Source organism: Cherax quadricarinatus, chromosome 32 (genome assembly GCF_038502225.1).
Source record: "Cherax quadricarinatus isolate ZL_2023a chromosome 32, ASM3850222v1, whole genome shotgun sequence".
NCBI classification, from domain to species: domain Eukaryota; kingdom Metazoa; phylum Arthropoda; class Malacostraca; order Decapoda; family Parastacidae; genus Cherax; species Cherax quadricarinatus.
In genome coordinates, this window is record NC_091323.1 from 6263433 (window position 1) to 6279210 (window position 15778).

The 15778-nt window shown below is 44.8% G+C and overlaps 1 protein-coding gene across 6 annotated transcripts in view; it reads right to left on the reverse strand.

Annotated features, from left to right (window-relative positions):
* LOC128690171 (beta-alanyl-bioamine nonribosomal peptide synthetase ebony) overlaps nucleotides 1-15778 on the reverse strand; it is a 414773-nt gene that overhangs the window by 103586 nt on the left and 295409 nt on the right. For all 6 annotated transcript variants that reach the window (XR_011392677.1, XR_011392675.1, XR_011392676.1 and 3 more), the window contains exon 10: nucleotides 10453-10620. Coding sequence is in view for 3 of the 6 variants with exons in the window: in XM_070090435.1 (XP_069946536.1) it covers nucleotides 10453-10620 (168 nt within the window). In the remaining 3 variants the exon portion in view is untranslated. The remainder of the gene's footprint in view (nucleotides 1-10452; nucleotides 10621-15778) is intronic.

The window sequence follows — 15778 nt, forward strand, 5'->3', positions numbered from 1 at the left end:
GACCAGCCATCATCGGTTCCCTTGCCTTCATGTCTTCCCTTCTGAGATCCCATTTTGTTTTTATCCTGTTGGGATGTTCTAGCTGCTTCAGCTTATTGTAAAAATGTGTGTGTGTGTGTGTGCTGGGGTGATTTATGAGCTAATGTGTTAGGTTAGGTTTGTGTATGTGTATGTGTGTGTGTGTGTGTGTGTGTGTGTGTGTGTGTGTGTATGTACTCACCTAATTGTACTCACCTAATTGTGGTTGCAGGGGTCGAGACTCAGCTCCTGGCCCTGCCTCTTCACTGATCGCTACTAGGTCCTCTCCCTCTCTGCTTCGTGAGCTTTGTCATACCTCTTCTTAAAACTATGCATGATTTCTGCCTCCACTACTTCGCTTGCTAGGCTATTCCACTTCCTGACGACTCTATGACTGAAGAAATACTTCCTAACGTCCCTGTGACTCGTCTGAGTCTTCAGCTTCCAGTTGTGACCCCTTGTTTCTGTGTCCCCTCTCTGGAACATCCTATCTCTGTCCACCTTGTCTATTCCCCGCAGTATCTTGTATGTCGTTATCATGTCTCCCCTGACCCTTCTGTCCTCCAGTGTCGTCAGTCCGATTTCCCTCAACCTTTCCTCGTACGACATTCCCCTGAGCTCTGGGACTAGCCTTGTTGCAAACCTTTGCACTTTGTCTAACTTCTTGACGTGCTTGACCACGTGTGGGTTCCAGACTGGTGCTGCATACTCCAGTATGGGTCTAACATACACAGTGTACAGTGTCTTGAACGATTCCTTATTAAGGTATCGGAACGCTATTCTCTGGTTTGCCAGGCGCCCGTATGCTGCAACAGTTATTTAGTTGATGTGTGCCTCCGGTGACGTGCTCGGTGTTATGGTCACCCCAAGGTCTTTCTCCCTGAGTGAGGTCTATAGTCTTCGTCCACCTAGGCTATACTCTGTCTGCGGTCTTCTTTGCCCCTCCCCAATCTTCATGACTTTGCATTTGGCAGGATTGAATTCGAGAAACCAGTTTCTGGACCACATGTCCAGCCTGTCCAGGTCTCTTTGCATTCCTGCCTCATCCTCATCCGATTTAATTCTTCTCATCAACTTCACATCATCTGCGAATAGGGACACTTCAGAGTCTATTCCTTCCATCAAGTCGTTCGCATATATCAAAAATAGCACTGGCCCTAGAACTGACCCCTGTGGGACCCCGCTCGTCACAGGCGCCCACTGAGATACCTCTTCACGTACCATGACTCGTTGCTGCCTCCCTGTCAGGTATTCCCTGATCCATTGCAGTGCCCTCCCTGTTGCATGCGCCTGATCCTCCAGCTTCTGCACTAATCTCTTGTGGGAAACTGTGTCAAAGGCCTTCCTGCAGTCTAGCAAAATGTATTCAACCCACCCCTCTCTCTCGTGTCTTACTTCTGTTACCTTGTCATAAAACTCCAAAAGGTTTGTGATACAAGATTTGCCTTCCATGAACCCATGCTGGTTTTCATTTATAATCTTGTTCCGTTCCAGGTGTTCGACCACTCTCCTCCTGATAATCTTCTCCATGACTTTGCACACAATACATGTCAGAGACACAGGTCTGTAGTTTAACGCCTCATTTCTGTTTCCTTTCTTAAATATAGGGACTACATTTGCTGTTTTCCATTTCTCAGGTAGTTGCCCAGTTTCAAGGGATGTGTTGAAGATTGTGGTTAGAAGCATGCACAGCATCTCTGCTCCTTCTCTAAGGACCCATGGGGAGATGTTGTCCAGTCCCATCGCCTTTGAGGTATCAAGGTCACTTAGCAGCTTCTTCACCTCCTCCTCGGTTGTTCGTATGTCATCCAACACTTGGTGGTATATTACCTCTTGATGTTCCCTTCTGTGATGACTTCCCACAGCCCTTCCTGTCTCTACTGTAAAAACTTCCTTAAATCTCCTGTTTAGCTCCTCACATACCTCCTGGTCATTTCTTGTGAGTTCTCCCCCTTCTGTCCTTAATCTGATCACCTGGTCTTTGACTGTTGTCTTCCTCCTGATGTGGCTATACAACAGTTTCGGGTCAGTCTTGATTTTCGATGCTATGTCATTTTCATACTGTAGCTGGGCCTCCCTCCTTACCTGTGCGTACTCGTTCCTGGCTCTGCGACTGATCTCCCTATTTTCGCGTGTTCTCTGCCTTCTATACTTTTTCCATTCTCTATTGCACTTTGTTTTTGCATCCTTACACCGTCGGGTAAACCAGGGGCTCGTTCTGGTCTTCCCGTTGTTTCTGTTGCCCATGGGAATAAACCTTTCCACTGCCTCCTTGCATTTTGTTGTTACATATTCCATCATTTCATTTACTGGCTTTCCTACCAGTTCTCTGTCCCACGGGACCTCCTGGAGGAAGCTCCTCAACCCTATGTAGTCTCCTCTTTTATAGTCAGGCTTTTCCCATTCAACTCCTGTTACTCTCTCCACTTGCAGCTCTACTATATATTCAAAGCACAGAACCACGTGGTCGCTAGCTCCTAGGGAACTCTCATACATGATGTCCTCAATGTCTGAACTGCCCAGGGTGAACACAAGGTCCAATCTTGCTGGTTCATCCTCCCCTCTCGCTCTGGTAGTGTCCTTAACATGTTGGTGCATGAGGTTTTCCAGCACCACGTCCATCATCTTGGCTCTCCATGTTTCAGGACCCCCATGTGGCTCCAGGTTTTCCCAGTCAATCTCCCTGTGGTTGAAATCCCCCATAACCAGCAACTTTGCTCTGCTGGAGTGAGTTCTTCTTGCCACCTCAGCAAGTGTGTCCACCATTGCTCTGTTGCTCTCTTCATATTCCTCTCTTGGCCTCCTGCAGTTCTGTGGTGGATTATACATCACTGCAATGACCACCTTGTGTTCCCCAGACTGAAGTGTACCTACTATGTAGTCTCTTTCTCCCATCTCATCTATGCCTTCCATTTTCTCGAATTTCCATCTGTTTTTTTACTAGCAGAGCAACCCCACCTCCCCCTCTGCCCCTTCTATCTTTCCTCATGATCTGGTATCCTGGTGGGAAGATTGCATCTGTTACTGTCCCTGTGAGTTTTGTTTCTGTAACTGCTATGATGTCTGGGGACTTCTCATTGATTCTTTCTTGCCATTCCTCATGTTTATTCGTTAATCCATCTGCATTTGTGTACCAAACCTTCAACTTCTGTTCTAATACTGTAACTGTGGTGCGGGGGGTGGGAACAGAGGGATAGGTGTGTGATGGTTGGTTTGGATTGTTCAGTTGCCTTGGGGGTGTCGTGACTGGGGTCCTTCTGCAGGTGTTTCTGGGGGTTGTGCTTGTCCTTCCACTTGTTCATAGGTTCTGCTCTCCTTTTTTATTTCCTCCCATTTCTCCTTTCGTTTCTGAACTCTCTCTTTCATCGTCTTCCTTTCCTCCTGTGTTCTGTCTCAATCGAGGTACACACTCATGAACTCCTACCTGCCTCTCAGCCGTGCTTTCTCCTGCAGGATCATGGTTTGGGTTGATTCTGCCTTGAAAATTACTTTGAGAGGTCGATTCCTTTTTCTTTGTGAACCACCCGATTCTCCGAAAATTTGCCACCTGGGTCATTTCCCCCTCGTCTATCACCTTCATGATACCTTCATTCACTTTTTTCTCCTCCTGCTTTCTTTCCTCATAAGTTTCCCTTATAGCTTCGTCTAGCCCATAGACAAACACTGATCTCCCACTTTTCACCTCCCACTGTGACTCCATTGCATCCTCTGTGTTTTAGTTCCTTCCCTTGGAGTGTTCCTTCCTTCAGTCCCTTCCCTAGCTATGGCCCCTATGCTCCTTGGTTTCTCCTTCCTGCTCACCTGCTCCTGGCCCCCACAGGTGTCTGGTAAGGTCCCTGCACAAGTCCTAGTTCCTTCAATGTCTTCCAACCTCACATTTTGTCCTAGTGTGCTCCCTGTCTTTGTTTTGGCCCCATGTGGGTTTGACAGGACCTCTGCATACAGTTTAGTTTCCATGCTCCCTTCAGACCCATTGTCTGTGTCTGATGTAGCCATTGCCGATGCTACTTCTGTAATATCTTTGTCTTTATGCTGTTTTAGATGTCTCAGCTCCTCTTCTAATCTCTTTATCTTGTTTTCTGCTGTTGTGGCATGTTGCTTCCACCTTCTGCATTCTGCTTCTAACCTCTCTTCCATCTTCCTTGCCAGCTCTCCTAGTCTCCTTCCCCAGTCTTCCTCCCTATTTTTGAGCTCTGCTTCCCAGTCCTCCCCCCCAGATTCGTCCTTCGAGCCCCTTGTTCTCATCCTAGTTCTAGGTTCCCCCGTTGCTCAACAGAAGGAAGGGGAGGGGTGGTTAGGGGGAGGGGAATAGATGGTTGGGGGAGAGGGGATTGATGGTTATGGGGAGGGGGAGGATGGGTATTGGAGGGGGAGAGGTAGTTGAGGGAGGGGGTTAGATGGTTTGGGGGAGGGGTTAGATGGTTTGGGGGAGGGTATGTGGCTAGGGTGAGGTGGTTAGGGAAGGGGGGAGAGGTGGTTAGGGGAGGGGGGAGTATGTGCTTGAGAGAGAGAGGGGATGGATGGTTATAGGGGAGGGGGAGGGTGGTTATTGGAGGGGGGGAGGTAGTTGGGGGAGGGGATTAGATGGTATGGGGGAGGGGTTAGATGGTTTGGGGGAGGGGGAGGTGGCTAAGGTGAGGTGGTTAGGGAAAGGGGAGAGGTGGTTAGGGGAGGGGGGTACGTGTTTGTGTCAAGTGTATATGTGCTTGTGTATGTGTGTGTGTGCGTGCACGTGTGTGTGTGTGTGTGTGTGTGTGTATGTATTTGCCTAGTTAGTTACCATATTGTCCTAGTGCAGGTGTGTGTGTGTATGTGTGTATATGTGTGTGTTTGTGTGTGGGGGCAGGTGTGAGGGGGAGATACTGCTAATACATACCAGCCAATTCTGGGTTATAAAAAGCAGAACTTGCTACTAGGGTCTAAAGCTTCTATGAGTGTCTACCCTTGTGTGTGTGTATGTGTGTGTGAGGGAGGGATGGTTAGTGGGGGGGTAGGTGGTGTGGTTGAAAGATCCTTTATACCTCTCTGTCGTGTAGGCTCAAATTTAGTCTCAGCTATCTTTCCAAGTAATGCTACTCTCTCCACTTATTGCCCTTTCTGGATTTAAGTATCAATTATTGCTTGTTATTATCCTATTCCTTGTTCACATTGAGAGAGGACTTCCTAGCTTCCTTAGTATTCTTACTGCTAATAACTACCGGTAGAAACACTGCCTTACCCCTACGTTACCCCTTGCTAGTCTGCTGTCCTCCTCACACTCTCCTCAACACTATCTTCACTTTAACTATGCTATTTCCACACTAATTCTCGTAATAGCTTGCAAGAGTGAGTGACCAGTACGTAACAGTGATGCAAGGCCAGACGCCAGGAAACAACATGCAAACCACAATAGGTGAGTGAGTACTTGCTCTGCACGGTGCGGTGACAAGTTGCCAGATGCTGATGACGTAGTCGTCGTACTTAGGCCTTGTTTCACTATTTTTGAGATCCTTCACCCGCGATGTTTATAACCATATATGCTCATACATCCCACGTTCATCACACAATATCACTTTTCACTTATGATAGTATACACTTATATACACTTCACTTTATATGTATAATGGCACACAACTTGTTGTGACGTCACTGCCTCAGCAGACCTACAACTGCCACCTTCCCTTATTGTATATTTTATTTTTCCTTTCTCTTTTTTTTTTACCTTTTTCCCTCTCACTGTATGGTGCCCCACATTACACTTGTTAACCAAACACTGGTTATTCTTGAACTCCCGCTTTCACACTCGCTTTGATCTTTGTATATTTGAATCTGTGTGGCAACAGTGCCTAGTAGACCCACAACGGTTTGTCACTTTGAAATATTACTGATTCCAGGCTTCCTTTGGACTTGTTTTAATTAATAACTTTGGTTATCACTCGTAGGATTGTTCACTGACGTTGTCACTACCACTGATTACTGCTAGCAGTTGTTGCACGCCTTAAAACACTAAGGTTCTTGGAGCCTTGTGCCCCCACGTCTGCACGGGATACCTGACCTGACTTGTGTGTGTGTGTGTGTGTGTGTGTGTGTGTGTGTGTGTGTGTGTGTGTGTGTGTGTGTGTGTGTACTCACCTAGTTGTAGGCACCTAGTTAAGGTTGCAAGGGTCGAGTTCAAGCTCCTGGCCCCGCCTCTTCACTGGTTGCTACTAGGTCACTCTCCCTGAACCGTGAGCTTTATCATACCTCTGCTTAAAGCTATGTATGGATCCTGTGTGTGTAGGTGTGCATGCTTGTGTGTATGCATATATTTGTATGCTCGTGTATATGTGTCTGTGTGTGCGCCCTTGTGTGCGTATGTGTGCGCGCGCTCCTGTGGGTATATGACCCACTTAATATTTGTATTTATAACTCATTACAATTGTGACCAGGTGTGGACATATCAGTGGCTCATTACTTTGTAATTTGTTCATGACTGTAACCATGTATAGGAGTGAGGCTGATTCATTACCTTTGTAACTTTCCATGATTGTGACCAGATCTACCTGGAGTTCATTACCTTTGTAACTAGTTCAGCACCTTTGTAACTAGTTCAGCTATCATAACTTTGGGGTCCAGTCCCTGGACCTATTATGTACCTCAGTAATCTTTTGACTACCGCCCACAGGATGGATATGGGGCAACTACCACCCACAAGATGGGTATGGGGCAACTATCACCCACAGGATGGGTATGGGGCAACTACCACCCACAGGATGGGTATGGGGCAACTATCACCCACAGGATGGGTATGGGGCAACTTCCACCCACAGGATGGGTATGGGGCAACTACCACCCACAGGATGGGTATGGGGCAACTACCACCCACAGGATGGGTATGGGGCAACTACCACCCACAGGATGGGTATGGGGCAACTACCACCCACAGGATGGGTAAGGGGCAACTACCACCCACAGAATGGGTATGGGGCAACTACCACCCACAGGATGGGTATGGGGCAACTACCACCCACAGGATGGGTATGGGGCAACTACCACCCACAGAATGGGTATGGGGCAACTACCACCCACAGGATGGGTATGGGGCAACTACCACCCACAGGATGGGTAAGGGGCAACTACCACCCACAGGATGGGTAAGGGGCAACTACCACCCACAGAATGGGTATGGGGCAACTACCGCCCACAGGATTGGTATGGGGCAACTACCGCCCACAGGATGGGTATGGGGCAACTACCGCCCACAGGATGGGTATGGGGCAACTACCGCCCACAGGATGGGTATGGGGCAACTACCGCCCACAGGATGGGTATGGGGCAACTACCGCCCACAGGATGGGTATGGGGCAACTACCGTCCACAGGATGGGTATGGGGCAACTACCGCCCACAGGATGGGTATGGGGCAACTACCGCCCACAGGATGGGTATGGGGCAACTACCGCCCACAGGATGGGTATGGGGCAACTACCGCCCACAGGATGGGTATGGGGCAACTACCGCCCACAGGATGGGTATGGGGGTGCATAATAAACATACTAAACTAACTGAGACACTTATGCAACATATCGGAATTTTTGTTGAAGAAACGTTTCTTCAATAAAGATTCCCATATGTTGCATAAGTGTCTCAATTCTCTACACATATGTTATGCATGACAATTATCATAGATTATAATCCACGAAACTGTATTTGTGTATACCTGAATAAACTTAGTTATGTTGTAGCCGGACGGCAAGAATTACGTTTTCTTTAGTCCGACACCAGAGAAGCCTTGTACTGGGGTGACTATAAAAAAAACTTCTTTCACATGCCCTCCCTCATAGCATCATTCGCAGGATTTTTCAACTACTCCTGTGCATCATTCTGCTGCTAACAAGTGAGTTCATAATCTGTGTTAATGAATGTATAAGTAGAAGAACCCAGATATTGAAAGAGGGAGATTTTTGGGAGATAACCACTGCGAGGAACCAGCCTCCAGCCGACTTCTCTTGTGTTACTCTAGGCAAGGGCTAGTAAATGCCTTATATTTTCTTTTATTATTATAACACAAATAATACCTGTATATTGTATGATTAGAGTCGTTAGGTAAGACACATATGCAACAGTTAGGTATCTTTATTTCGAAACTTTTCGCCTACACAGTAGGCGAAAAGTTTCATGTATCATGACATTAAATTAATGGAGGTAACCCCAGACAGTATGTTAAAGCAAGAGAATTGTGTGGGGGGTGGTAGTTCTAGTATCAGTAAGCATGTTCTGCTATAATATTGAGGACCATCCTAAGATTTTATATGTATTTACTGCTGGTAATTTTTTTTTCTTTGGTTTCAAACATTTCAGATTCCATGTATATAAGGTCCATTTGTCAGAGATTAAATTGAATAACATATTGATATTTTTTTGGAGGTTCAAGCTCCTGATAAGGTGTCTACTGTTCAATTTTCAGGTCAAACTACCCTTAGAGCCAGTACTTATCAGGATCACTACCCTGTTATAGCTATCGTGTACTATTTCTCATTGGGGGGGGGGAAGGGGTTCCTGCTCTAACCCAAAATCCGTGTCTCCCTTTCTCCTTTGGACTACAGCAATTTTTTTTTTATCTCTTCCACTATTAAAAGAGCAGGTGGTGGCAGCATACTTCTGAGAGAATAGAGTGCTACCGTCTCAAATCCTACTCATTTCCCGTTCTTATTTGTTTCCCCTATTTCCAGTCTTTTGTCCACTCCGAGTCTCTGCCTGAGCGAACAGATAATATGGAATCGTCTGGTGCTCTGTCGACCCTATGGTGGGACTGGGGTGGGAGCTGCGTTTCATGAGTTCCATACTGGTTCTGCATACTACAATATTCTACAATATACTACAATATACTACAATATACTACAATATACTACAATATAGGCCTGACAACTGTGTACATTCTTGAATGACTCCTCACTAAGATAACATAACACTATGTATGTTTCAATAAACTCACGTTAGACATAAACAGAAACATGTGAAGAGCAGCAGCAGTATATTGCAGCTTTTATCTGAGACCATCTAAACTTTTGCGTTTATGTCTTCTGTGGTATTACTTAAACAATGACAAGTGTTTATGTCCACTATGGTATTACTTAAACAATGACAAGTGTTTATGTCCGCTATGGTATTGCTTAAACAATGACAAGTGTTTATGTCCGCTATGGTATTAAACAATGACAAGTGTTTATGTCCGCTATGGTATTAAACAATGACAAGTGTTTATGTCCGCTATGGTATTACTTAAACAATGACAAGTGTTTATGTCAGGTATGGTATTACTTAAATAATAACAAGTGTTTATTAATTTCAAAGATTCCAGAAATTATTCATATTCATATATTTTATTTGGACATGATACATAGTAGTTGAGTGTACAGGCCAGAAGCCCCTTGTATGTAGAGCATTATGAGCATTATGAGCATTATGAGCATTATGAGCATTATGAGCATTATGAGCATTATGAGCATTGTGAGCATTGTGAGCATTGTGAGCATTATGAGCATTATGAGCATTATGAGCATTATGAGCAAGCTTAAAATTAAAATTAACAAGCAATGAAAGGTTCAGTGTTAAAAATTACAGTAAACAATTTACAATATGAAGTACAATTGAGTATTTGAAACAAAGAAATTTGAACATATCGATACTGAAGCATTATAGTTGTACAGATTTGTTACATTACAATGTATAACAAAAGATGATCAATTTACTATATGTTGTCTTTAAGTAATTGGGAGAATTATTGGTAATGTTAAATAATGAGTGTTGATTATTTAGTCCTGGGTGAGTAAGTGTTTTTTTTAGAAGAGTCTTAAATTGATTCTCAGGCCTGGTTACTTTAGTATGTTCTGGTAATGAATTCCAGATTTTGAGGCCCTTTATGTGCATAGAGTTTTTGCACAGTGTGATATGGACACAGGGTACATCAAAAAGAGATCTGTGTCTTGTGTTATGGTCCTGTCTCCTTATAAAGTTGGTGAGGAGAAGTTTGAGTGGAGAGTATATGTTTTCGTGTATTGTTCTATGTATGTAGGAGGCACATGAATAAGTATAGATGTTCTTCATAGTGAGCAAATTTAGACGTCTGAATAGAGGTGGAGTATGCTGTCGCGAGTGGGAATTTGTTATCATTCTGATTGCAGCCTTTTGCTGGGTTAGTAGTGGTCTTAGGTGATTTAATGTTGTTGATCCCCACGCACAAATTCCATATGAGATATAAGGGTATATGAGTGAATGATACAGTGCAAGGAGAGCTGATTGTGGAACATAGTACCGTATCTTTGATAGTATGCCTACTGTCTTAGAGATTTTCTTGGAAACTTGTTGTATATATGTCTGGAATTTGAGGCTACTGTCAAGGTGGATTCCCAGGAACAGTAACAAAATTATTTATAACAAAGTGAAAATAATAACAGTGAAAAGTTAAGTTACTAACCTGGATCTTTACTGAACTTGTTAGGTATAAACTTTTGTTGGAGAGCAGCCCCAACATAGCCGCTGGCGAGGCTGAGGCCTGCAGCACACACCTCACCCACCTGGCCCTCCAACACAGCCTCTCCAACACTGTTCAACAAGTAGATGCAACAGTTCCTGATGGGGTACCCTGGAAAAAAATATATTATTATTTACAAGCATAATTTTCTGACGAATGGGTGAGGATGTTACAATACTGGAGGTGGGAAGTACAGTGCTTGTACTCTGAAGGATGGGTGAGGATGTTACAATACTGGAGGTGGGAAGTACAGTGCTTGTACTCGGAAGGATGGGTGAGGATGTTACAATACTGGAAGTGGGAAGAACAGTGGCTGTACTCTGAAGGATGAGTGACGATGTTACAGTACTGGAGGTGGGAAGTACAGTGGCTGTACTCTGAAGGATGGGGAAGGATATTACAATACTGGAGGTGGGAAGAAGTGTCTGCACTCTGAAGGATGGGTGAGGATATTACAATACTGGAGGTGGGAAGTACAGTGCCTGCACTCTGAAGGATGTGTGAGGATGTTACAATACTGGAGGTGGGAAAAAGAGTGTCTGCACTCTTAAGGATGGGTGAGGATGTTACAGTACTAGAGGTGGGAAGTACAGTGCCTGTACTTTCAAAGATGGGTGAGGATGTTACAGTGCCGGAAGTGGGAAGTACAGTGCCTGTACTCTGAAGGAAGGGTGAGGATGCTACTGTACCGGAAGTGGGAAGTATAGTGCTGCACTCTGAAGGATTAGTAAGGATGTTACAATGCTGAAGGTGGGAAGTACAGTGCCTGCACTCTGAAGGATGGGTGAGGATGTTACAGTACCGGAAGTGGGAAGTACAGTGCGTGAACTCTGAAGGATGAGTAAGGATATTACAGTATCGGAAGTGGGAAGTACAGTGCCTGCACTCTGAAGAATGAGTGAGGATGTTACAATACTGGAGGTGGGAAGTACAGTGCGTGTACTCTGAAGGATGAGTGAGGATGTTACAGTACTGGAGGTGGGAAGTACAGTGCCTACACTCTGAAGGATGAGTGAGGATGTTACAGTACTGGAGGTGGGAAGTACAGTGCCTGTTCTCTGAAGGATGGGTGAGGATGTTACAATGCTGGGGATAGGAAGTACAGTGCCTACACTCTGAAGGATGAGTGAGGATGTTACAGTACTGGAGGTGGGAAGTACAATGTCTGCACTCTGAAGGATGAGTGAGAATGTTACAATACTGGAGGTGGGAAGTACAGTGCTGCACTCTGAAGGATTTGTGAGGATGTTACAATGCTAGAGGTGGGAAGTACAGTGACTGCACTCTGAAGGATGGGTGAGGATGTTACAGTACCGGAAGTGGGAAGTACAGTGCTGCACTCTGAAGGATTAGTGAGGATGTTACAATGCTGGAGGTGGGAAGTACAGTGCCTGCATTCTGAAGGATGAGTGAGGATGTTACAGTATAAGAAGTGGGAAGAACACTGCCTGCACTCAGGAGGATGAGTGAGGATGTTGCAATACTGGAGGTGTAAAGTACAGTGCCTACACCCTGAAGGATTAGTGAGGATGTTACAATACTGGAGGTGGGAAGTACAGTGCTTTTCCTGTGAAGGATGAGTGAGGATGTTGCAGTATTGGAAGTGGGAATTACAGTGCCTGCACTCTGAAGGATGAGTATGTTGCAATAATGAAGGTGGGAAGTACAGTGCCTGCACTCGGAAGGATGAGTGAGGATGTTACAATATTGGAAGTGGGAATTACAGTGCCTGCACTCTGAAGGATGAGTGAGGATGTTGCAATACTGGAGGTGGAAAGTACAGTGCCTACACTCTGAAGGATGAGTGAGGATGTTACAATACTGGAGGTGGGAAATACAGTGCTTTTCCTGTGAAGGATGAGTGAGGATGTTACAGTACTGGAAGTGGTACAGTGCCTGTACTCTGAAATATGAGTGAGGATGTTACAGTACTGGAGGTGGGAAGTACAATGCTTGTACTCTGAAGGATGGGTGAGGATGTTACAGTACTGGAGATGGGAAGTACAGTGCTTGTACTCTGAAAGGATGGGTGAAGATGTTACAGTTCTGAAGGTCATTTAACTAGCCTTTGTAACTTCTGTGATATCTGAACAAGCCGAACTCCCTCACTATAATATCCAACTAATGCAATAAAATATAAACAATATATTATATATATTTATTAACATCTCTTAGGAGTGAGGAAGAACAAGATGTGAATGTAGGAGGAGATGGATGAGGCTGTGCGAGTGTGGGGGAGGTGCGTGAGGGTGTGTGGGGGAGGTGCGTGAGGGAGTGTGGGGGAGGTGCGTGAGGCTGTGCGAGTGAGGGGGGAGGTGCGTGAGGCTGTGCGAATGTGGAGGATTAATGGGATCATGGGAGAAATTTTTGTAGTAGGTGGGGATATAGTTTTGGAGTGGTTTGAACTTTAGTTCAATAAATGTATGAAAGAGGGGAAGGTACCTAGGGATTGGCAGAGAGCATGTATAGTTACTTTATATAAAGAGAAGGGAACAAATGAGAGTGTAAAAATTATATAGAAATAAGACTACTGAGTATACCAGATAAAATGTATGGTAGGGTTATTACTGAAAGAATTAAGGGTAAGACGGAGAGCAGGATCACAGATGAACAAGGAGGCTTCAGGAAGGGCAGATGTGTAGACATTATTATTATTATTACAATCAAGGGGGAAGCGCTAAACCCGGAGGATTATACAGCGCTATACTTATTACTGTACATAGTGTACATATTGCTGTTCTAAATTGGTGAAGGATAATATAAGTCTAAACTTTTTCTGCTGTTTCTTTTGCTCCCATTACACCTGGGATAACAGGCCTTTGAAATCCTAGGTTGTAATAATTAGTGAAGGTGGAAAGCAGAATGTCTGCACTATAAAGGATGGGTTTGGGATATTTGGTGTTTAGAATGACATCTAAACTGCGTGCCTCTGGTAAGACAGTGATAATGTGAATAATGGTGAAAGTGTTTCATAGAAGACGGCCGATGTGTTAAAATAAATTATATGGAAGAAAGTAAAAGGTTTAACAAGAGTTGGGGCAGAATAACAAGTGTTGAGGCAGAGTAACAAATGTTGAGGCAGAATAACAAGTATTGAGGCAGAATGACAAGTATTGAGGCAGAATAACAAGTGTTGAGGCAGAATAACAAATGTTGAGGCAGAATAACAAGTACTGAGGCAGAATAACAAGTGTTGAGGCAGAGTAACAAGTGTTGAGGCAGAGAAGCAAGTGTTGAGGCAGAGAAGCAAGTGTTGAGGCAGAGTAACAAGTGTTGAGGCAGAGTAACAAGTGTTGAGGCAGAGTAACAAGTGTTGAGGCAGAGTAACAAGTGTTGAGGCAGAATAACAAGTGTTGAGGGAGAATAACAAGTGTTGAGGCAGAGCAATAAGTGTTGAGGCAGAGTAACAAGTGTTGAGGCAGAGTAACAAGTGTTGAGGCAGAGTAACAAGTGTTGAGGCAGAGTAACAAGTGTTGAGGCAGAATAACAAGTGTTGAGGCAGAGTAACAAGTGTTGAGGCAGAGTAGCAAGTGTTGAGGCAGAGTAGCAAGTGTTGAGGCAGAGTAGCAAGTGTTGAGGCAGAATAACAAGTGTTGAGGCAGAGTAACAAGTGTTGAGGCAGAGTAGCAAGTGTTGAGGCAGAGTAACAAGTGTTGAGGCAGAGTAACAAGTGTTGAGGCAGAGTAACAAGTGTTGAGGCAGAGTAACAAGTGTTGAGGCAGAGTAACAAGTGTTGAGGCAGAATAATAAGTGTTGAGGCAGAGTAACAAGTGTTGAGGCAGAGTAGCAAGTGTTGAGGCAGAGTAACAAGTGTTGAGGCAGAGTAACAAGTGTTGAGGCAGAGTAACAAGTGTTGAGGCAGAGTAACAAGTGTTGAGGCAGAGTAACAAGTGTTGAGGCAGAGTAACAAGTGTTGAGGCAGAGTAGCAAGTGTTGAGGCAGAGTCACAAGTGTTGAGGCAGAGTAGCAAGTGCTGAGGCAGAATAACAAGTGTTGAGGCAGAGTAACAAGTGTTGAGGCAGAGTAGCAAGTGTTGAGGCAGAGTAACAAGTGTTGAGGCAGAGTAGCAAGTGTTGAGGCAGAGTAACAAGTGTTGAGGCAGAATAACAAGTGTTGAGGCAGAATAACAAGTGTTGAGGCAGAGCAACAAGTGCTGAGGTAGAGTAACAAGTGTTGAGGCAGAGTAACAAGTGTTGAGGCAGAGTAACAAGTGTTGAGGCAGAGTAACAAGTGTTGAGGAAGCGTAACAAGTGTTGAGGCAGAGTAACAAGCGTTGAGGCAGAGTAACAAGCGTTGAGGCAGAGTAACAAGTGTTGAGGCAGAGTAGCAAATGTTGAGGCAGAGTAGCAAGTGTTGAGGCAGAGTAACAAGTGTTGAGGCAGAGTAACAAGTGTTGAGGCAGAGTAACAAGTGTTGAGGAAGAGTAACAAGTGTTGAGGCAGAGTAGCAAGTGTTGAGACAGAGTAGCAAGTGTTGAGGCAGAGTAACAAGTGTTGAGGCAGAGTAGTAAGTGTTGAGGCAGAGTAACAAGTGTTGAGGCAGAGTAACAAGTGTTGAGGCAGAGTAACAAGTGTTGAGGCAGAGTAACAAGTGTTGAGGCAGAGAAACAAGTGTTGAGGCAGAGTAACAAGTGTTGAGGCAGAGTAGTAAGTGTTGAGGCAGAGTAACAAGTGTTGAGGCAGAGTAACAAGTGTTGAGGCAGAGTAACAAGTGTTGAGGCAGAGTAACAAGTGTTGAGGCAGAGTAACAAGTGTTGAGGCAGAGTAACAAGTGTTGAGGCAGAGTAACAAGTGTTGAGGCAGAGTAACAAGTGTTGAGGCAGAGTAACAAGTGTTGAGGCAGAGAAACAAGTGTTGAGGCAGAGTAACAAGTGTTGAGGCAGAGTAACAAGTGTTGAGGCAGAGTAACAAGTGTTGAGGCAGAGTAGCAAGTGTTGAGGCAGAGTAACAAGTGTTGAGGCAGAGTAACAAGTGTTGAGGCAGAGTAACAAGTGTTGAGGCAGAGTAACAAGTGTTGAGGCAGAGTAACAAGTGTTGAGGCAGAGTAACAAGTGTTGAGGCAGAGTAACAAGTGTTGAGGCAGAGTAACAAGTGTTGAGGCAGAGTAACAAGTGTTGAGGCAGAGTATCAAGTGTTGAGGCAGAGTAACAAGTGTTGAGGCAGAGTAACAAGTGTTGAGGCAGAGTATCAAGTGTTGAGGCAGAGTAACAAGTGTTGAGGCAGAGTATCAAGTGTTGAGGCAGAGTAACAAGTGTTGAGGCAGAGTAACA